Genomic DNA, 22,156 nt, shown 5'->3' with positions numbered 1-22,156 from the left:
ACTGCAATCAAAGCCTGGCTGTAGAGCACAGGCATGTGAAGACCTCTCAGTCTTCCCTCTGATGTGGCTGTGACAAATCAGGACCACATGAGCTTATTTTCAGAGTAAAGAACCACCTCAGTGCTGGGCTGGATGCTGGTTTTCCTGGGCTGGTTTAGCCAACGGCACGTGGAGTTAACTCATGGCATGGAATCCATGGAGCTGCTGCCATTTTCTTTAAGAAAATTGTATTTTTAGCATGAGGCTTTTCTCATTAAATGATGGTTGAAATTCTAAATGCCTTTTGGGAAACAAGTAACTGATCATTACAAGACACCGTTACCCTGTCAGTATTTCTTACACGTGTCTCCACTTAGAGACATTTCGAAAGCTTATTGACAGACCTTAATAAAAATCTGAATTAAAAAATGGTGCCCACGAGGAAAATTGACCGTGCTCATCAGCATCTTGGACAGATCCATTCAGTCCCCCTGGATGGTCTGATGTGGAATAGCAACAGGACCTTCAGGCTGACACTTCAGCTGATGTGAATCGACCCAGTTGCCTGTTGCAGGGGCTGACATCAGTTGACTGCTTGGCCTTCACAGTGGTAGCACACATTCCACGTGACCTGGGGTAGGCTCAAGTTTCGTATCCCATTCCCAGGCAACTCTGGCATTAATAATTTCCAGTTTGTTTTTCCTTTCTAAATGTTATTTTGTCAGAATAATAAACAAGCGATAAACGGAGCCGGGAGGGTTGATATTGTCCGAACTTTTTTGTCACTAGAGGAAGCCAAAACTTTAATTGGTTTTGAAAGAAATTAGGCACTGCTGTGTACTACAATTATCTTCTCTTCCTTTTTTTTTTCTTCTAAAAATAACCACATTAAACTGTCATTTTTCAGTTGAAGTGTGTCTCACATCTCACACAGTCCTCAGAGGAAAAACAGAGCAGCATGTGCCAACTGCCAAAACTTATGGATGAGATTAGCCTTTGCTCACTACTGGGGTCCAAAGCAAACATGGAACAGCAGAACTCAGAAACAGCACCTCCTTATTTCCATCAGAGTCACCAAATTCTTCAGAATCCTGCTTGATAAACCTTATTAAACTGCTTAAGAGACCTGCACTCCTGGGACTAAAGAACAGCATAAGAAAATTACATCAGTTCTGTTCCTTTTGTCGTTAATTACAGCCATTATAACAGCTTCTATGATGACTGTCACTGTGTGGCTCAGATGAGACACACAATAACACTCAGGCACGAGCTAGAGCTAATTTCAGCTGTTTGCTGTCTTCTGGGCTTTTTGATTTTCACCACTTGTGCAACACAGCAAATTCTAAGGAATACTTTTAGCTATCTAAGCCGCAATTCCCCCAGCACAACTGGAAATGTGCCATTTCAATATATTATTCTGCAGACTTTGTGAGGATCTTTCAGCATTTTGGGTTGCCCCAAGCATGTAAAAAAGAAAAATTATTAATTAAAACAAAAAATCCTTTTTCCAGTAATGCTCCCAGCAGTGATAATTCAGAGTTGTTGAGGACCAAGCCAATCACTATCAGAGGAATTACAAGGAAGAGAAGCTGATGTGAGATGTGGCTCAAGCACTTCAGGAGACCTGAGGCCTTCTCTTTCTTGCTACCTAAGCACCAAAACACTTGGACTCTGGGTTCCACCAGAAGTACATCTTTTGCAAACATAGCAGTTTAACCCTAATCCCTTTTCTCAGGATCAACGTGTGACATCTGTGCGGTAAAAAAGAGAAATATCTTCGCATTTCCAAAAAAAAAGTTTAAAGGTAGTTACTAGATCTTATTGGACATCATTAATGTCTAACAGGCACACTATTTCTAATACAGCACTGATAATAAAAGCAGTTGTTGTATTATTTATGCCTGCAGGGACCATTCCACCATGCAAGATGCCGAGCTCTTCCCGGTTCTCCCCTTGCGTGTGTGCACAATAAAATAAACACCATCTGCAGAACTATAATTGGGCTGCACAGAGTCTGAAAGTGAGGTAAGAACTTGCAGGGCCTCATGGTCCTGTTGAAAACCCTGACACTCTGATTTTCATACCAGGTTTCCTTTTGTATCTCAGAAGTCTATTTGTGTCACTTCCCATCCTTGCTGTCCTGCGGAGGCTTGAAACGTCTGACATTCACTGCCATTCAGCCACAGATGCTGTGAGGAATACAGGGGCTCCCAAAACCCCTTTTTTATGATTTTAAATGGTTCATCTCTTTGTAAAGGAGTAAGTAAATGAACAGGCTGGGAGAACACTGAGCAGCCTGGAGATGAGAACTCAGGGTGGGATCCCAGGAAATAGGAGTGGAAGAGACAGTGAACACATCAATCAGTCCCAGCAAGTGCCCAAATTGGCTATCCCTGACCTACTTGTGACTGAAGCCTCTCTAACCTGTATTTCACACAACCCACAAGGAAAACCCACACATTCCTCCACCAGTCAGCAGAGAAGTGCATGGCTGAGCTGCTCCATGAGCCCTCTGTGAATGGAGAGCTCAGTTACCTTTCCTTTCTACAGCAACTCCTCAGATAAGCTGCAAACCTATAACAAGTCTCTTCTCTCTAGTCCTAATAACTGGTTCTTCCCGTTTGGTGTCACTGGTGGCACGTGGTGCCCAAATCCAGGCCCTGTGCTCCAGGCAAGGCTATGGCTGTGCTAAACAGAGCTCGATGTTCTTGCTTACTGAAGCTGGGGGAGGCATTTTTCTCTTTTTCTCTTGAAGTCACATATTTAACTTTTGTCCAGACTGTGATCCACCCTCTGATCCTGTTCTGTAAACTTACTGCCTATTCATTCTTTCTCCCTAAGTGAGCCATGAAGTCACTTAATACCAAAGCACTGCACTTGGGTGCATTGATGAAGTGATGCTGAATTTTGCCCTATCTATTGCATATTATTTTCCCAAGCTAAGTTTGAATTCTCAGTCCTGTCAAGTGGCTTGCAATCCTATCCCAGTCTGTCTTGCAGCATTCCCATACACACCTATCTAGCCCCTCAGGCAAGTAATAATGAAAATACTAAGGAGTACCAGATTAAGGGAGATTCCTGTAGGACTCCATTGACACAAGGCCAGTTTGAAAGTACTCCAAGTCATTTATTTCACCACTACAAAAGTTTGAATTAATCCAAACATTCATACTTTGGAGAAATGTATCAGAAACTGGCAAAGTTTTAGGAAAATCAAACTGTATCACATCTGCTGCTCTCTATCTATACTATAAGATCTGTCCCACTGTAGGCTGGAAGGAAATCAAGGTGGTTCATATCAGGGTATCTGACACAATACAGTCTGATAAATTGCAGTCAGGAATTTCACTGAGATACTAAAATGTTTGGACTGCAGCACAAATATGGAAAATGACAACTTTTTGCTACAATATGCCTCCCCAAAGGAAATTGCAGAACATCGTGAACCATGCAAGATAACAAACACCCCTGTCGCAGGAGCTATGAAATGGTTTGTGTGTTGCTCTGTCATGATTCCTTAAGAGGAAAAATAAATTAATTAATAAATAAATAAAAAGGAAAAGGAAAATTAACAGGAAAATAAACAGAAAAAAGGGAAAAGGAAAAGAAAAAAAAAAGGGAAAAAAAGAGAAAAGAGAAAAAGAAAAAAAATGTCAGTGCTGTGACACCGTGTAACACAATATAACACCATGTAACACAAAAGGCAGGTTTAGCCCTCAGGTTTCTTTCTGTACACCCTGAGCTCAGAAGTGGAATTCCTCTGCAAAGTTTATGCCTATCGTCCAGCAACACCCATTCCCGAGAGAGAGATAATGCCAAAAAGTGCTTAAAAAGAAGTGGAGCTGTACACATACATGAGGAACAGTATGCCAGTGTGTTCCAGTCTTATATAAAAGAAAACCCAGCTATTTGGGGATTGAGAAATGCTTCTTCCCCCTCCTCCCTCTGCAGTAAATCCCATTACAAAGCCAAATGCATCGCAGATTTTTTTTATAGTGCTCTTTTTTTTCTTCCCATTTTCAGCTTGGGGCGAGTGGTGACTAATACTCAGCGAAGGCCGTGGCTTTCAGCCTTGCCCTGCCTATGCCTATGTATCTGGGGAGGATCTAAATCAATGTTTTGGAAGAAAAACTCCCAAACATTGGGCAACATGGTGTGTATCTTGGCTGCCTCCAGGCTTCACCTGACCCTTGGAGCGCTGCCGCTCACTCCCGTCCAGAATGCTGACGGGGGCTGGAAGGGGTTCAGATGATGTGCCGTGGGGCTGACCTTTCCCTGAACCTCATAACAAAGTGTTCACTGAAGCCCTGCCCTGAGTCCTCTGTCACCACATCGCAGGAATCACTCAAGACTCCAATGAAAGATTTTCTGTTCTCCCAGAACCCTCAAACAAGAACATCAAGTCTCTTCTTCCATCTCTTGCCACACCATTTCAGTTTGTGATGCTTTAAATCAACGTTCTACAGAACTGAAGCACCTCCATAACACTTTTAGAGGAGAGCTGCCTTGGGTTCTTTTTCTGCCTGAACTTATGAGACATCAGCCTTTGTCTCCTGCCTCCCTCCCCTCGTACCTATTCCTTTCTCTAAACTCAGTACCACAGTTTGTGTGACTTTTCCTCATGAGCAGCACCCAGAGATGCCATTCTTAGGGCAGGATTCACCTCAGGCAGCAGCTGTGTCCTCTCAGCAAAGTGTCTGAACTCCCCAGAATCAGAACACGAGAGTACAGACATCACCTTGCCACCGCCACAGTGCTGTAACACTGGAGAGAGGCCTCTCTACTCATCACACAAACAAAGGTAATAGTTCAGAGTGATTCCAACCTCTGGGAAACTTCATTCTCTGCTGTTCCAAACCTACAATAACTGTGACGCAAGTTGGGGAGAAAAATTTAATCACAGTATCAGTTAATTGGTTACAAATGTATAAATTTAAATTTCTTTGGAAAAGGATTTGTTTTCCAGCAGAAAAGACATCGTTTTTGGGTCACTAACCCAAAGTTTTCTTGTAGAATGCTGCCCACCAGCAGGAAAAAGGACATTACAAATACATTCCTTTGTATTTAATAAAATCAATCATAAAGATAAATATCATTATTAAACATTACAATCACAGAATGGGGAGACACAGCACATGGGGAAGAGCCCCAGATACATCAGACTCACTGCACATGAGCCTCTGTGTGTGCACTAACCCTTTATTTGAGAGGGCTAATTAGCTCCAAACAGGGATGTCAGCAGGCCAGAGACCTCAGCCCAACTGGCCTGTTTTTCTCCAGTGTAAGGGAAAGAAGTCGGAGGCATTTTAGAAAAAAATTGAATGTACAGTTCTTTTTAGAGACAGGTGGTATAAGCCAGTCTATTTCTGCAAAAAAAACCAAAACACCACCATACCAAAGCAGGGGAAATGTCTCTGCATTAAATGCAAGTAACAGGGGATGGCCAAGGTCAAAGACAGTCAGTTTAGAGCGACTCCCTGATATCACTTCCAGGCACACACCAACGTGCCTGAGGTCACACATGGGCTGTAAGTCCACTCACAGTTCATCAGACTAAAAGACCACACACTATTTAGCTACACTTTTTTATTGCTTCCTCAAAACATGTTTTTCTATCAAATTCTTGGACTACTTTCCTAAGACAGGAAATAAAGACAATCAGAAAAGAAGGTTGGAATAACTCAGTTTTCCACTGTACTGAAATATTCAGCACTGGACCAGTGTGGAATAAGCAATTCCCAGGTCTGTGTTCCCAACTGCCCAGCTCTGTCTGGGGAGGCAGCTGATGCCTTTGCCTGACAACAAGCATCACTTTGGCTCAGTGACCATGACCTTCTTAGGCTTGTCCAGTCTGACCTTATGCTGTGTCTCAGAGGGCTGGCAACTGATGCAGATGGAATTCTCCATCACTGCCCTTTAAGAGGAAGGGAATATGCTATTTAAAAAGAGAGTATTAAGAAGATTTCAGCAAAGCCACCTATTATTTTTGTTATTACACTGGGCATTGTGTGGCAAAACTGAAGTCAAATCCTACAAGAAATATTGTCTGGTGTGAAAATTAAGGTTAATCTGAGAGATTATGTATTTTACTTGAAAGGAGATATTTCTTCCTTGCCCAGTGGCAAGCAAAGGTTAAAAAGCTTAAGTCTAAACCATCACATAAAGAGCATAAATCCCTTTAGCAACAGGTTCTTCCTTTCCACATCCCTTTTCCAGCAGGGTTTGGGTTCACCCTAGTTTCCAGTATCTGCTAGTTATGGCATTCATCTCAGACAGTTTCTTAAGGATAAAAATCCCTCATCCTCCCCTCCCAGGTTCCTCATCTTTTTCAGACAGCACCTTGAGGTGTTCTCCAGTTTCTTTCCTTAAATTAAAAAAAAAATGTAATGCTTGGGATAACAGTGCAAGGAGTAGCCAGTGACACCTTCTTGATACACTTCTGGAACTGTGATCCATGACATACCATTCTGGACTAGATGTTTATTTCATAACATAAAAAGAGGAACTGTAAAATTATATAAAACCCTGAGCATAAGACACAAGCTTCTTAAACAAATAGATTACTTGAACTATATCAAATTTGGGATTTTGATTTTTTTAATAGAAATTTTGTTCAAGCAAGCACAACACAATTTTGCTGAGCCTGTGTAAGTCAGAGTCTGTCTCTGTCCCAACATGACACATATCAGACTCTTAAATTCTCATCTGGACACCCTTTCTGGCAAAGATCAGCCTTAGAATGTATAAAACAGGGTATTTGTCTTTTAGTAACAGATATGTCCAGTACCTCGAAGAGAACCACAGAGCTTTCATGCTATCACACCCTTATCAGATCACTCACACAATCTCTAGAAAAGCTATTTTTTGAGCCTTCTGCTACAGCTCACTCCTGGCATTCCTTGTCCAGACTGGGTTTGAGCTGCAGCCAGGACAGTGACATCAGCATCCACTGCATCCAGTCTCAACAACCAACCACCTTCCCACTTCAGGGAATCTGCTGCTTGTCTAAGAGTTCAAATTCTAAGCTATAAAATTTTTGCGTCAAAAGTGCCACAGCAGCATCTGCTTTAGTGCTGAACAAAAAGCCAAATCAGTGGGTCATAGAATCATAAACTCACAGAAACTACCAGAAAGGGTTTTATTTACACATCTTGAAAACAAACACCAGCTTCTATTTCTAAAAATGTCTTTTAAAGCCTTGTCCTGATGTTAATTTAGCAATAAAGTTATCAGCACACGAGATGAGTTTCTCCAGTTTTGTTTGATGAAACTGAAAAACCCACAACAGTCATTTCCACAGCAGGATTCTCAAGCAAAGTCACAGTTGTCATATCTGCCAAGCAATCAAGCACATGCTTAACTCCATGTAGGTTATTTTGGCTAGCACAGATTGCTGTTAGAGGACTAAAATGAGTACAACTTTTGGATAAGCCCCATTCCTTCTAATTATGTCAAAACTTCAGGAAGATTTTATAATTTAAAGAAGCATATTATGTGCTAGAAGGGAAACTTTTAAGGGGGATTGGCAGATACCAAATGATACCCAGTATTGCCACTATATTCATGACTTCACTTTAATTCACACTTCAACCGGGCACTCTCCTTTCTAGTCCTGTATCTTCCACTGTGTTCTCACCTTTGCTTTTCTTCCCCACAGTCTGTTATCAACTCCACACCTTTCAGAAGGAACCAGTAAGGGAACTACTTCCACATCTCACAGATCTGTTTAGGAAGCTTGCTTTCTGGTATCTCCCTCTCTTGTGGGCAGTCTGACATCTGATAAAGGACAAGCCTTTTCCCAGAGTATCCAGCTCCCACTCACCTGCCTGTTGCCATGGCAGGTGTAGTTTCACTGAGACATCTACCCATTTGCCCCACTGGCTGAAGCACTGTTTGGGAAGAGGGGAACAGATGGACACAGAGCTGGAGACAACCTGACTGGAACTGGGCTTCTTCCTGGGAGGAAAAAAGGCCAAAAGGAGCACAGAGCCTGATAGCCAGTTGCTAATTGCTCAGTGCCCTCCATCAATACTAATCAGACTGGCAGATCACAGAGCATCCCCTCACTGCAACCAAAATGACTTGGCTGCTTAACATCAAGGCTGGGGATACCCTTTCCTCCTGCCTGTTCAGTCCAGGAGGAATCTCTGCTTGCTTTGATGGCAAATGCAAGTGACTCCAGTCTCTCACTGTCGAGGTTTTCATCATCATGATCCAGGATTTTCTTCTGCTTCAACCCAGAACAAAGACTAAAGCAGATTCAGTCAGACAGATACATTGAGAAAAGCCTTTGGCTCCCTGGGAGGAGTCAGCCTGTCAGGGTAGTCCGAATGTTTACTTGATCATGATTTTATCCCAGCAGAAGGACAGTCGGTTTCATCTCTGTGTTTAAGTTGTTCAGACATTTAAGAGGCTTCTTGCTTGGAAAGGCACAAGAAGAAACTTTTTTCCTTATTTATGTCATGTTGTTTCCTTAAACAGCCCTTTCACTGCATTTATTGAGCTTATTTTTGGTTTTCCCAGTGTGGTGTAGATGCACTGATTTGAATTCACTACTTCATTTCAGACAAATCCCTTTGTTAAACACTAACATCACATCTGCCTGATGCCAGCCCAAGACAATGATATTACTCAACTGTCAGGTAACAAGGAAGGCAACGTGGCAAACATGACCCAGAATCACTTTATCACAAAACTCACTGGCAGCAGACCTTCATCTTCACCTGTTCAGCTAAAGCTGGTTCAAGTATCAGGGTGAGTATGAGCATGGATGGGAGTTCATTAAGGTTCATATGGGGCTCCTTATCTTCAAGGAGAAGATCATATCCACATATAAGAAAAAAATGAAAAAAAAAGGTTCATAGAACTGCCTATGTAGGAAATCATCAAATTAGCAGGAGTTGAACAAAGGACAGTGATGGCAAACAGATGATTTTGTGCCATCACTGAGAAATTACCCTCCTGATGGACCAGTTTGGGAATCCTGGGAATCCCAACAACCTACTACAACACTGGCCAAAGTTCAGTGCATTAAATCTGGAAGGTAACATTTGCTCTTAATAGAAAGCATATTTTCCTGAGGAAGAATATCGGAAAAGATGCAAATTCAAAATGTTTTAGCCGTTCTGATTAAGTTAGAAACAATGCCACATACAGCAGCTCTAAAAGGTTCTTTTGGCTGTGAAGGATTTTTAAGAGCTTTTTTTCTAGCCAACAAAGCATACATATTTATTTAATCTTGAAATAGAATTAATCTTGAAGGAAGCATACATTTAGATCACAGGGAAACAGCATGAAATTCAAACAAATTACTCTGCAAATCTAAGACGGAATGGCTTACAAAGCCTCAAATTCCAGGACTTTCCTCATCCCAAATACCCCTTTAAATATGAAAATAAAATGAGAAAAACATAAAGCTCTTCAGACAGACAGCGTTTTTTGGGTGCTTTCCAGTCCTGGTGAAGTGTTGACAGAACAATACCTTAATTTCCTTTGCAACTGGCATGTTCGGGCTGTAATTTTTCCTTCAGAGAACTCAGACATTTAATTCTTTCAGAAGACTAAATCAATGAACTAACAATTACTGTAAGAAGACTTATGCTGGCTGAGGATGTGATCCTCAGGCTTTTTGTTTTACGGCCTCAAAATAAATTTCACCATGTCATCCTTGCCATCACCACATCGCCTCAGGGCAAACAGGAGCCGATTCTCCGAGAAACCAATTTTCATCTACTGATGGTATAACCAACTAAATTAAACCTGACATTTTAAACTTTAAAGAAACATTCAGAGCCTTGGAATTGTACTGTTTATGTTCTAGAAATGACATCGAGGTCGTTTAATATTTTTTTTTTCCCTTCGGGGGAAACGAACCGCAACAACGTAAGAAAACACCCATCCAATCTGAGAGAGGGGAATACAAACTGCAAAGGCTGCCAAGAGAGGAGATAACAAAATGCTGGCATCTGGAGAGCTGTCTGCTTGGCAAGCACGCATGTCATTTACAAATGTTTGCTCTTAATTATATTCCTGGAAGACTTGGGTGAATAATGCTGTTGTGAAAATTGCCACTTTCAAAACACTGCCGCTTCATCATCCTGAAAGAAACGCAGCACTCGTGGAAGGGCGAGTGTGCCTAAGGATATTAACCTTAAAAAGTGGGAACTCGTGCCTCCCAATGCCCTGGTACCTGGGAGACAAGGGGGAGGAAGGATGCAGCTGTGCACAGGGTACCCACTCAGCTCCTCAAGGAGCTCCTGGAGCAGGGAGCCAGGGTTGCTGGCAAGGTGCCACTGGGGTTTTTCCTTCCTGTCATGACACAGCCAACACAGAAGGGCACAACTAAGAACAAAAAATTCTGAAATGATGTCAGAAATGGGATTGAGCCATCAGTTTGATGTCGTACGGGGTCCACAGAGTCACCAGACTGCACTGGAGAGGTTGGACATGGGTATTTGCTGACGGATGAAGGTTTTATAGCTCCTTGCTCATCTCTTCTTCTGGGCAAGCTCCGCCTTAACAAGATTTTCCAGGCAAAATAAAAATAAAATTATGGCATTAATAAAACAAGGGTGAGCAAACAGCTCCATTCTGAGAACATTTTGGCAATTTCAGAAGAAATGTGTCACAACTTCCCCAGCTGAAAACATTAAGAGCAAAATATTTTGGGAGGAATGTTTAATCCAGTCAGAAACCAAGATGGAAATGTACCAAGCAATGTTTTCATGATGCCTCCCGTACTCAGCACACTGGGGGAAAGATAAGGAGATAAACCAAGCACAGTGAAAATCCTAAGGCTTTGAAAGGGGCCAGGGCTCAAAACCCACAATATTAATATTGAGGTGCCCCAGCCTATATGACTAAGAGTAATAAGAGTGAATTAAACTATTATTAAACTATATAAACTATATTAAACTTTTAAAATCCTATTGTTTACAAAAGGATGCTTCTTAAAACAACACCCTTAGGAGAACAAAACAGTAACCGTTTCAGTCTCAATAGAACTTCTTAAACTAAACACCCATCTCATAAAAAGTGAGGACGTCCCCTCCCAAGTTCTGGAGCACTGTGTTCTCCCACACTTCCATTTTTCAAATTGCTTAACACCCAGAAGCACAATCAAGGTCTCTTCAGAGGCAGGAGTCACCAGCCCGCTGCAGAAAGGTGAGCAGAGACACAAAATCCTAGAACAAAGCAGAATTCCTGATCCCAATTCTGATGGATCTTCTCAAGCACAGAAATGGAGCCCACCTGAATGAAAACCCACAAAGTTCTTGGGGCTTCTTATTCAGAGCAAGTCTGAGCCACAGCACACTGCACTCACCTCAGCCTTGATGTGAACTGCAGGCTCTGGTCTAGGAAAATGGGACATGGACAAGGGTCACACAGCTGTAGGTAACCCTCCAAGACATGAATCCCAGGCACTGCCAGCAATAACTACCGGGATGGATTAAAGGAGTTAAGAGATCCCTACTTGTTTGTTTGGTTATGTGAGAGGAGCCCTCAGGGCACCACACACAGCTCTGCTCACTTCCTGCCTACAGGAACAAAACAACTGGGAAAGAAAGTGCTCAACAACACATCTGCAACAGCCCTTTGGTGACTGCTCTGTCCAGTAACTTGACCGTGCCTCTTGGACCCATCTTCTAGAAAAGCAGATGGCTGCAGTGTCCATCTGGAATGGTACCATTTTCCTATCAGTACTCTTAGCCCAGAAAAAAAAGAAAAAAAGTTAAATTCCCTTTATAAAGGTAACACACCTCAAATTCTATAGCACAGAGCCTGGGACTCTGCCTTCAAAATGCCACAGGTTTGCTCTGGGGTGACAATACAATCCAAAATATTGCTTAACCCTTCTTCCCACTGCACCATTCTGCTTCCCAAGTCCCTGTCTGGTGTCATGGATGTACATCCCTGTAAATAAATCCATCTAAATGCATCCATGCCTGCCCATCATATAGTCTTCATATTTGTGTTAGGAATTGAGTTGGTATTGTTCACAGACAGAAATAATATTGCAAATGAATCAAGATTTCAGTTTGCTGGGGGTTGACATTGGTGAAATTTATAACTGGATGTGATGTTTGTATTGCTTCACCTTTACAACCCTCTTCAGCAAAATGCCATCAAATTCAAAATATTTGCTGTTAACAGGATTCTTGCAGGGTCCAGTGCACAACAAATTTCCAGAGACAAGCTTGTTAATTATTACTTTGAGGTTTTGGTGACAAAGGTTGCTTTGGAATAATAAGAGGCCAAACCTGCAGGCAAAGTCAACACACGTTTTCCAGTTTATCTGACAATACCAGAACACCTGCTGGAAGCTGAGGCAGGGCTCGCAGCAGAGCATGTCACAGCCACTGTGAAAGGAGCAGAGTCGTGTTGGACATGAACTAACACAGTGGACACAGTCTGGGCACTTTGACCCAGGGTGTTCTCCCACCCTCTTTCTCTGTGATCAACATAATGTGACCTCAGGCGATTATTATGTATTTTTATTATAGTCAACAAGGGATATCTTGTGGCAGCTGTCTTTTCTACTCTGGCAATAAAGGCCCTTCCTTTTGTGCTACAGGCTTTGGCTCCGTGAAAGATCAGCCTTAAACACAGGAGACTCCTCTGGAGTTTCCCTCTTTCCTCAGGAGGCTGCTTTCAGATCTTGTGAGCTATCAACCATGTTTTACATGGCTAATGGAGCAAAAATGCTCCTTTTTGTTTCTTCCTTTTTAGCCAGCTGTAAAAAAACCAAAACTCCCAGTTGTGAAACACACAAACACAGTCCTCAAAAAACTCCACTTTACCTTTTCCCGGCCAAGAAGGCCAATGGACTGTATGAAACAGCTGCATTTATCTCACTACCTTCGCCTGCCAGGGTGTCACGCTGGTTCTGCTCTGCCTTTCTGCTCTTTGGCTACCAGCTCCCTCTGCCCGGTTTCTGAGGCAGCACATCCACAGCTCATCCCAGACAGCATCAACAGGATCTCGATGACAGCCATTAACACCCACTCTGAGCACTCCTCTGCATCAAAAGGATGTCACTCATTATGTCTTTTACCTCCTTCCTCCTCAGCGAAGAACCCCTTTCCCTCAAAGCAAATCAGCAAAAGAAGAGCTAGAAACACTCACATGCTCTGGTACCCTCACCACTTCAGACTTGTTTATTGTGCAAGGCAATTATGCTGATAGAGTCCTAAAAATAGGTCCTGAAGGGCAAGAAAAGCCCGGCGTGACTCTCCTCAGAACGTCCAGATCATCAGTCACAATACCACAAATAGCAGCAGTTTGGATGGTTTGTCTGGACAGTTTGGTTCTGTTATTTTTGCAAATAATACAAGAAGGAAGATGGTAAAACAGCAACAGAGAGCGACCAGGGAGGGGAGGAACACGTCGAAGTGTGTTTTCTTGCAAAGGGAGAAGACATTTTCTTTTCAGAACAAGCTCAGTTAAAAAAAAAAAAAAATAATAATAAACAACAAAAAAATCCCACACAAACAAACAAACCCAAACAAATAAAACTCCAAACAAACATAAAAAAAAAAAAATCTCAAAACCTTAGGAGAAAATAATAATGGGAGAAGGCAAGAAACAAAAACAAAGCCCACAATGTTTTCAGTGAATTGTTTGGCCAGATACCATCAGAACATGCTGTTCTAAGTACCTTACAAAACCAACAAGGGAAGGCCCTTTACAGCTGGAAAATATTTCCTTGCCTCCAAGAAAAAATTCAAGAAACGTTTCATTTTTGTTAGTGTAGTTGGGGGAAAGTTGCTACCTAATATTTCACCTCTGCCCCCCCCCCCCAAAAAAAAAAAAAAAAAAAAGCCACTCTTCCTCCTCTCTGTTTTTTCAAAATGTGTTTGCTCCTCAAAAAGATCAATTACTTGGAGAAGCCAAGACTATTATTAATTTTAAAATTATTACAGGACCATATTAGGGTAGCAGTAATAATGACAGATTTAATCTACCATGATCCTCTCTCTGAGAACTTACATTCATGGTTGGTAGAATGAGAATTACAGTTCCAATCGATTCCAGTTACTTTTCCCATCTCTGTAGATCAGTGCCTACTACAAGTATTTGAGTTATTAGCACCGTTATTTAGATTACATTTGGATTTCAATATCCCCTTCAAAAGATTGGTAGATGGTTTGTATTTATGGGTTTTTTCCAGGAGCAGAAAAAATATCTAAAGCAGCACTTTCCTTTATGCTTTTAGCACCCGACACTTACCTGGTCATTCACATCATCCAAGTCCCTCAAGCAAAGGGCTTTACTGCCCAGTCTGGCCATCAGAACTCAGTTGGCTTGAAAATCAGTTCTAAATTGCAACTGGAGACAAGCTCAGGACCTTGCAACTGGTAGTGAACAAAACCAGTTATCTGAACCATTTCAAGCAATGATTGGTTAAGAGTTCTTGACTTTGGTTAAGTGTTGCTGGACTTTAAAAGCCTGGGAAACCTTGGTCTGAAGACACTTATACTTAGGACACCAGGGTGCTGCTAAGTGCTTTATAATGTTTTGAATTTCAATGAATGTATCTCATGTACCAAATCATAGCTGGCCAGCTCTGTCTCATCACTCCAGTGCAAAACCAAGTGGTAAACCACTCCTCTTGAACGTGACATTAAATTTCCAACTGCTGGTGGAAATGGTCCAAATCAACTGATTCCACCAAATAAGACAACAAAAAAAGCAGATTGCTAATCCATCTGGTCCAAAATTACAGCCATACAGTAAGGCCAAGACTTGTTTTGACTTGGATTTGAAAGACTTTGCCCTCCACTTCATGCCACCTCCTCGCAGTAGCCCAATTCCCCAGGGCTATTGTAAAACCTACACTTCAAGTCTGGGGATCACCAGGATGCAAGAACAGTGCCAGCTGAGATGTACAGAAGATTACCCCTCTAGATCTAGTCTCACTAAACAAATAAAGCTCTTGAGGTAGGTTTCTAGTCTCTCAAAAAAAAAAAAAATAAAACCCAAACAAGGTTCAGAAGCCAAGTGCCAGCACTGATATTACCTTTAAAGAAATGCACAGCATGATGGAGACTTGCCTACATCAGGATCTCAAACGGGTGGCAGCTCAATTGTAATATCACTTATGTGCACCCATCACCCCTCCCCTTCCTTCCTAGCTCAAAATTAATTCCATCAACATGAAAACAATTCGACTTAATTGCAACTGCATCATCTTCTGCAGGATCCCACTGCCAATCCTGCCATCTGAATGTGCAGTTGCCAAGGCAACGGGTGTGAAGAGCATGTTTTTGTGCTGCCACATGCATGTGAGCTGTGCCAACACCCGAGCTCCCGCAGCTGGGCTGGATTTAACACCTTCCTCCCCGGGAGCAGCCTGTCCTTACTTCCACTGCAGGGTTATGGCAGCCAGCCCTTGGCAAGCAGCTACTCCTCCTCTGCAGATCGACACCTGCACGGGAGGGACAGATGGCTGCAGCTCAGCTCAGCGGGATCAAGCAACAAGGATGCTGGAACAACTCAGCCCAAACATGCAGCAGTGCCAGACTCCATTTGGAGGAGGTTCAGGGTACACAGTTCATCGTGTACATAATTAATGAGGAAAGAAAAAATCCTTTGCCACCATTTAGGAATGTTGTTCTGACAGTTTCCCATCTACCTGTTGTTCCCCGTTCATCTATTTACAACGCACAAACAGAAGTTTGCATCACATCTGGAGGATTACATGGTCTCTGCCTCGCCAGCTTAAAGCTGGAAAATAGGATTAATGTGTACAGAAACCTTGCCTTCACTCTCTCTGATTACCTTCCAGGGCACAGCGCTTCCCATAGTTCAGCTCTTAATACTTTTCCTAATTCTTTAAGGTGAAGGGTTTAAACTCAGGCCAGAGCCTACTTTGCCTATGACCTTTTTCACCACTTCTGAGTCTGCAAGGCTTAAGGTCTTCTATAAAAATTAAGGTGCCCTGCAACCATATACACAGGTACATTTAGCAAAGAAACAGCTGACTTAAAACTTTTCCACAGATAATGAGCTGTAGCTGAAGATCACAAGCTAAATATGCTTTTAATGGCACGTAAAACTATTTGTAACAATGGCAAACAGCCTCTCTGGTGCTGCACTCGTGTGTAATCACAGCTAATTACAGCTTACAAAAGTGCCTGTTAAAATGATCACCAGTGTAATCTAGGAAGCCCTACAATCCTCGAGTAGCCCTGTACAAAGCAGGCAGGGAGGGCATGTCTGAAAGTCACCACTGAAGGTCATGGTTACTTGGCCTGCCTGTGGAGGGCAACATCCATGGTGTTAAGGCCTAGGATGGGACAGACACATAAGCAAAAGAAGCCAGTTAGGATTTATTTCATCTTAGTGCAAAGCCCTCTCACAGCCCTTTTCTCCTACAAAGCATCCCAGAGAAGCACAATGAATAAGCAAGCTGCAAGACACTGGTGCCTGGATCACACAACCTGCGACCTGAAACTGCCTTTGCATTCCTGTCAATGCTTGAGGAACATAAAAGGATGTGTGAGCTCCCTCAAAGCTCAGCAGAGGCTCATTACCACTCTTTGAAACACATTTCCTCACCTGTCAGATTCAGGCGTGTTCCACATACACCAGCGTTTCCAGTACAAACACAAATGTTACACCACACAGAGCTTTGCAACTTGTGCTCACCTACAGTTGAACAAGAGTCAATAACCACCAGCAGAGAAATGTGAACAATTCTGGGCATAGACAAGGGAACAGAAGCCAAAACTTCAGCTGTCTCAGCACACGACAGCAACCTTTGCAGAATAAGTAATATTTTGAAGAAGAACAATAATTAGATTCTACAAAGCTTGGGGAGTGAGGAGGAGAGGTGGGCAGGGACCCTTATATTGATTAAGCAAGAGCATTGCTGTCACCTCATATTTTTGATTGGAAAGAAGTGGTTGAAGGGATTAAAAAAGCATGTTCAGATCTGAAAAAGAGATCATTAAATCAAGAGCCACACTCCAGAAGGGAGTTGGGGGCATGGAGAGGGGATCTGGCACTATATACAGGGGCTGTTACACTTTGTCACACGGAAGGCAGCAATGTCACTAGACTGCACTGCTAGGAGTCCACATCACTCTGCCATGCCAGCTCATGGCATTGCCCTTTAATGTCCACTCTCCCCCAGCTCTGGATTCTCCCCAGGGCCCATCCTGGCAGATATCCCAGGGTGTGATGAGCTGTCATTCTGCTCCATGCCCCGAAACTGTTCTTGCAGTGCATGGTCGTGCAACTGCTCAACCCCTGATGTGGTGCCAGGACACCTCCCTGCCCTGCAGGCACCACTGGACTCTGACACAAGTCCCAAACATAAGCAGATGTCTCTGGTCTTGTTCACAGTCAAACAAAAAAACAGGGTTAGACTGCAGCAATGCAGCTACAGAACAGACAGAGGAATTAAATGATGAAGAGCATTATCTCTGAGGGGCATTTAACACAGGTGTTCTTACACCTGACAGCCAAGCTTTTCATGATGCTCATTCCACAAAATTTATGAGGACTGGGATACTGTTAAATATTCTGAAGGGCTTCGTGGACCACAAATCCTGTGGAATAAAGAAAATTAATGCAAAATCTGTAAAGGTAACCCAGATTAAGTGCCCAGGCAGGCAGACATGCCCCGAGCCTCCTCTACCTTCCAAAGGAAGGTAAAATCTTCTTAGACAGCTAGAGAGGCAGTGGAAGTTTCAAATCAGCATTTGTAAATATGAGGATTTTTTGGCTTCTGAGACAATGTATTGTTTTCCACGAGTTAGAAGCAAAGAAGAGCTGGTGCTGCCTCCAGTGAAGGTGCAGAGGTCAGAGCTCCTGCATTCACTGGCACCCCAGTCCCTCACAGTGCCGTGGATACATCACCAACCTGCTCATCCCACACTTCCCAGTTTGGAAAGTGGGGGAGACACTGGCTCTGTTTATTCCTACATGCTCTATCATTACAGCACACAGCATCTTATTTCCTGGAATTCTCACTTGCATGGTGATAATCACACCTGAAAGCACTGGAAAATTGGTGGGAAAGTGGAAAATGGGACCAATGGCACACAGTGTTTCTAGGAACACGGGGCAGGTTCTCCACCTCCAGCCACGGATCTGACCTTTGGCACCCGTGAGTTAATCAAAGACAGCAGTGTCCCTTTCTGTGGCCTGGACACAAGAGGGTTTTCTTGGGAAGCAGTTCAGCAGTCCTGTCACACGGTGTCTTTCTGTGCTGTCTTACTGAACAAAAACCAGCTCTGTCTTTCCGGAAAACAAGGGTGCACTCACAGCCCTTTCATAAAGAGAAGATGCAGATGAAAAGCAAAACCGGGGCTTATAAAACAGAGGGTCAAGTAAGAGAACTAGGAAAGCACATAAGACTCATTCTGTAGGATCAGACTATTATTGTCCTTTGTGAGTAACTAAAGAACACTGTTTATCTCTGCAGCAAGCTTATCCACTCTTTCCCCACATGCCTGCCAGCCCTGGTTGGAGGATCACTGCTGTTTGTTTAACACTGACCAAGATGTCCTTGGGATTTCATACCTTTCACGAGGTCAGTGAAAAAAAAAAAAAAGAGATAAACCCGGGGTTTAGTAAAAATAGGACAGACAAAATATCCATTGAGCAGAGTGACTGTCATTCCTGAGTATTTTCATCCCATGCTGAGCAGGACCACCACACAGAGGCAGTGTTTGCCTCAGAAAGGGGTTAGGAGAGGTGGCTGAGGACATCCCAGGGCCAGCTGAGATAGCAGGGGGCAAGAGGCTTCTCCTGCCTCTTGGCAGGACACAGCTGCCCCCAGCCCCACTTCAGCCCAGCAGAGGGAGAGAAACTCCAGGGAAATCACAGGAAAAGAGCAGGATTTGTTTTGACACTAATATCAATGGGCAGGAAAGTTGTCCACTAATGGGTGGGGTTATCTTTCTTTTCTTTTTTTCCCCCTCACAAACAAGCAGGTTTTTCCCCATAGAAAATTTCAGAGGGTTTGTGTCTTGTGTTACTGCTTTTGATCTGAGTGATGTGGAGCTGATTCCAAAAAGGAGAATCCCTCAGCTCTGCACGAGGTTCTAAAAGCCTGCAAAATCAGCCATTTACAAATCCTTCCTCATGGCCTGAGCCTTTCTAGACAGTTCTGATCAGCCCCTTCGTGATGTCCCCCACAACAGGTAGAGACTGCTGTCCCTCTGCACTGGTGTGGAGGAAGCAGAAGAGTGGGAAGATGCTGACCTGGAATGGTACAGAAACAGTGGGAGCACTTCCCTGTTAAGATGTCAGTAAAAGTGGCAAATAGACACAAGTATTTTTGTTTGCTTACAGACAATAGCTGTTCATTTGGAATACAAAACCCCTGGTGTGTAATTGAGGTTTTATACAAGTCAAAGGCAAAATGCACAGTAACTTCAGCATAGCCATGCAGAGATCAGAGATGATATCCATCAATAAAGGAAAACTCTCCACTCCCTCTGGGTAAAATTTGCTGCTAAGGTTTCACCAGAACCAAACTGAAACACAGCCAAGGAAGAGGATGTCAAGTCCATGAAAGAACAAAGGTTTGCTCAGACACCTCTTGGTGGAGGTGTCTCTACTGGAGGAGACAGTAGGAGTGAAAAAACATTCATCAGTTACCTTTGGGCGCTTCCATTCAACTTTCCTTGGTGGTGCTGACTGATAGAAAAGGGATCCATCTGAGGCTGGAAACTCAGGATCTTCGAAGAGCCGTCTCTGCTGGATACACTGCTCTTTCAGCTCGTGGTACTTCTGATCTCTGAAGAGTTGCACTGATGAAGGCATAGCTCCCTGTCTAGATAAGATAAATATTGGCTTGTGCAAATTACAAAGGCTCCTTAAAGCCCCATGGATGATACCACTCATTAACACATATAACTTGTTCTAACGAGATTACTGATTTATTTCAAACAAAACAACCCAGATTATAAATTAGATTATGTTAAAGTAGTGGACTAGAAAACTATAAACCCCAAAAATATCCTATAAATAAGGAACATATTTTTGTCTGAACAGAATTCTTATCAGGAAACAGCCCAGACCAGGCACAAACCCATCATTTTTCTTTGTCTAATTGATTTGTAAGGTAACAGGGTGGGGCTTGGCTCTTAGTCTGCACCATGTGTGAAGGGCTGGACTATCTTTCTGTCCTATATTCTTCTGCTGGCCACTAAAGCTCTATCTACTCCAACTCTTACGCCTAAAAAAACCAAAACCAGATTTCCATGGTTCCCCATCTCAATTTAAGTGACAATATTTTGGCTGGTACTACTGTCTTTGAACTTTATGTTACATTTCAGGGAACTGAATTCCCAGAAGGAGCAAATATTTGCAAATAATTGGTGAGAGTTTAAAATATTTTAAAAAGCACAGCAACACTAAAACAAACAAACAAACAAACAAACAAAAATGCTCTCAGGACTTAATTCCCTGAGTCCTGATTATCTACACTGGCAAGTTTATATTTACAGCCACAGAGCTCAAATAAATTGCTTTAAAACATTTTACAATTGAGAAATAATAAACTACAGAAATCATTCAGGATAGTTTGAGGTTTGGAAGACATGAGGGATATTATCTCTCCTTCAAGGAGGGGAGTGGTGAGAACATCTGAACTTACTCTGTTTGGAAGCTCCTATGTGCCAGTTCTTCTCCTCTTCCTTCTGGACACAGGTCAGGGATTTATCTCCCCTGCCTTGAGTTATCTACAGCAATAAAGACAAATGCAAGTTGTCCTATGTCAGACCATAAGAATTAACCACCACACTGCTCTGGAGCATGGCAGCACATCATCCTGGCAGCCCACTCTGTGTCCAGCTGCAGTGTGCTCAGCTGGTGCTGCTTAAGCCACTTGCAGCATGAATTGGATGAGATTCCACACATTTGCAGAAAATTAAACCAGGGCTTTGCAGGTGTGAAAGTGAGCACAACAGGAGGAATGCAGAAGAGTAATGAGCAACACTTGGAAATGTCAATTTTATCATGGTCTTTGTTCTTCTGAGTGAAAGTTACTGTGGCCTGAGTAGTCTAGGGATGGTTTCAACACCCTCTCTCTCTCCCTTTTTCTCCCCTCCACTCACACCTCCCCTCTCCCCTCCCAGTAAATCAAATGGTAGTTCAGTGATGAGAAATGTTGCTCTAATACCTTCACTAATGGGAATGAGGAGAGTATTCAGGAGTGCTCTTCTACCCCTCTGCCATTCTTGCACCCATCTGCCCGTAAGTGTAAGCACGGCCGGATTTCTGCCAGCAGAATCTTACACAGCAAAGTGATAGAACAAAAAACCCCAGTTTATTCTTGATATTTCAATCAGCCAAATCTTCAAAAGCCAAATCATTCTCCATCCTTTGCCTTGTAACTGGCAAAACTCCAGCTATAAGTTTTGCATACATCAGGACTGTCATGACTTTGAGTCAAATCTTGATGCTGCTGGAATCAGTGGGAAAAATCCTATTCCTTCAGCCAGGCCATGGCTCTCCCTTCCAGAAGTGGACCACGAAGTCCCTTAGTGACTGTGTAATCCAGCTTCAATAAAACAGAACTACACTTAAAACCACACTGATGTTATGGCATTTTTAGCAAATTCCCTTTTTCTTAAGGGCTATTCCACAAGAGCATGGAGTGACAGGACAAGGGGGAATGGCTTCAAACTAAAAGACAGTAGGTTTAGATAAGATATTAGGAAGAAATTATTCCATGTAAGGGTGATGAGGTCCTGGCACAAGTTACCCAGAGGAGCTGTGGCTGCCCCATCCCTGGAAGTGTTCAAGGCCAGGTTGGATGGGGCTTTGAGTGGAAAGTGTCCCTGCCCATGGAAGGGATTGAAAGTGGATGGTCTTTAAGATCCCTACTAACCCAGGCCGTTCCATGATTCTATTATTTACTTTTTAATTATCTCCCCCCAAAAAAAAAAGTCACAAGGCATCTCATTTGGCAGGTGGCCTCCCAAGACAAGGCAAATAGACTTACTTCCCCTCACAAACCAGTTTTTAAAATTCAAGTACAGAACAACTTGTTAATTATACAGAGATAGCTCAGGATCCACAAAATATAGTTTGACTAATTTGGGTGGGATAGAAATTATTTCATGATAACTGGCATTCTTGCTTATTAAAAATTCCCCACAAGCTAACTAACAGTCTAAACCGAGCCTATTTGTTTTTAAAATAGCCCCTGGGTGAC

At 42.8% G+C, this 22,156-nt stretch overlaps 1 protein-coding gene across 1 annotated transcript in view; it reads right to left on the bottom strand.

The window, feature by feature from the left end:
• The window catches only part of LOC126637300 (calpain-5-like), a 47,787-nt gene that overhangs the window by 18,603 nt on the left and 7,028 nt on the right, over nt 1–22,156 (bottom strand). Inside the window, exons 2-3 of the mRNA XM_050310460.1 lie at nt 20,594–20,678; nt 19,594–19,768 (exon numbers count right to left, since the gene is read on the bottom strand). Of these exons, the coding sequence (XP_050166417.1) occupies nt 19,594–19,758 (165 nt within the window). The 5' untranslated portion in view covers nt 19,759–19,768; nt 20,594–20,678. The remainder of the gene's footprint in view (nt 1–19,593; nt 19,769–20,593; nt 20,679–22,156) is intronic.

Source organism: Myiozetetes cayanensis, unplaced genomic scaffold, assembly GCF_022539395.1.
Source record: "Myiozetetes cayanensis isolate MyiCay16 unplaced genomic scaffold, myiCay2020 scf15, whole genome shotgun sequence".
In the NCBI taxonomy this organism is placed as follows: Eukaryota; Metazoa; Chordata; class Aves; order Passeriformes; family Tyrannidae; genus Myiozetetes; species Myiozetetes cayanensis.
This window is presented reverse-complemented; position numbering and strand designations above follow the sequence as displayed.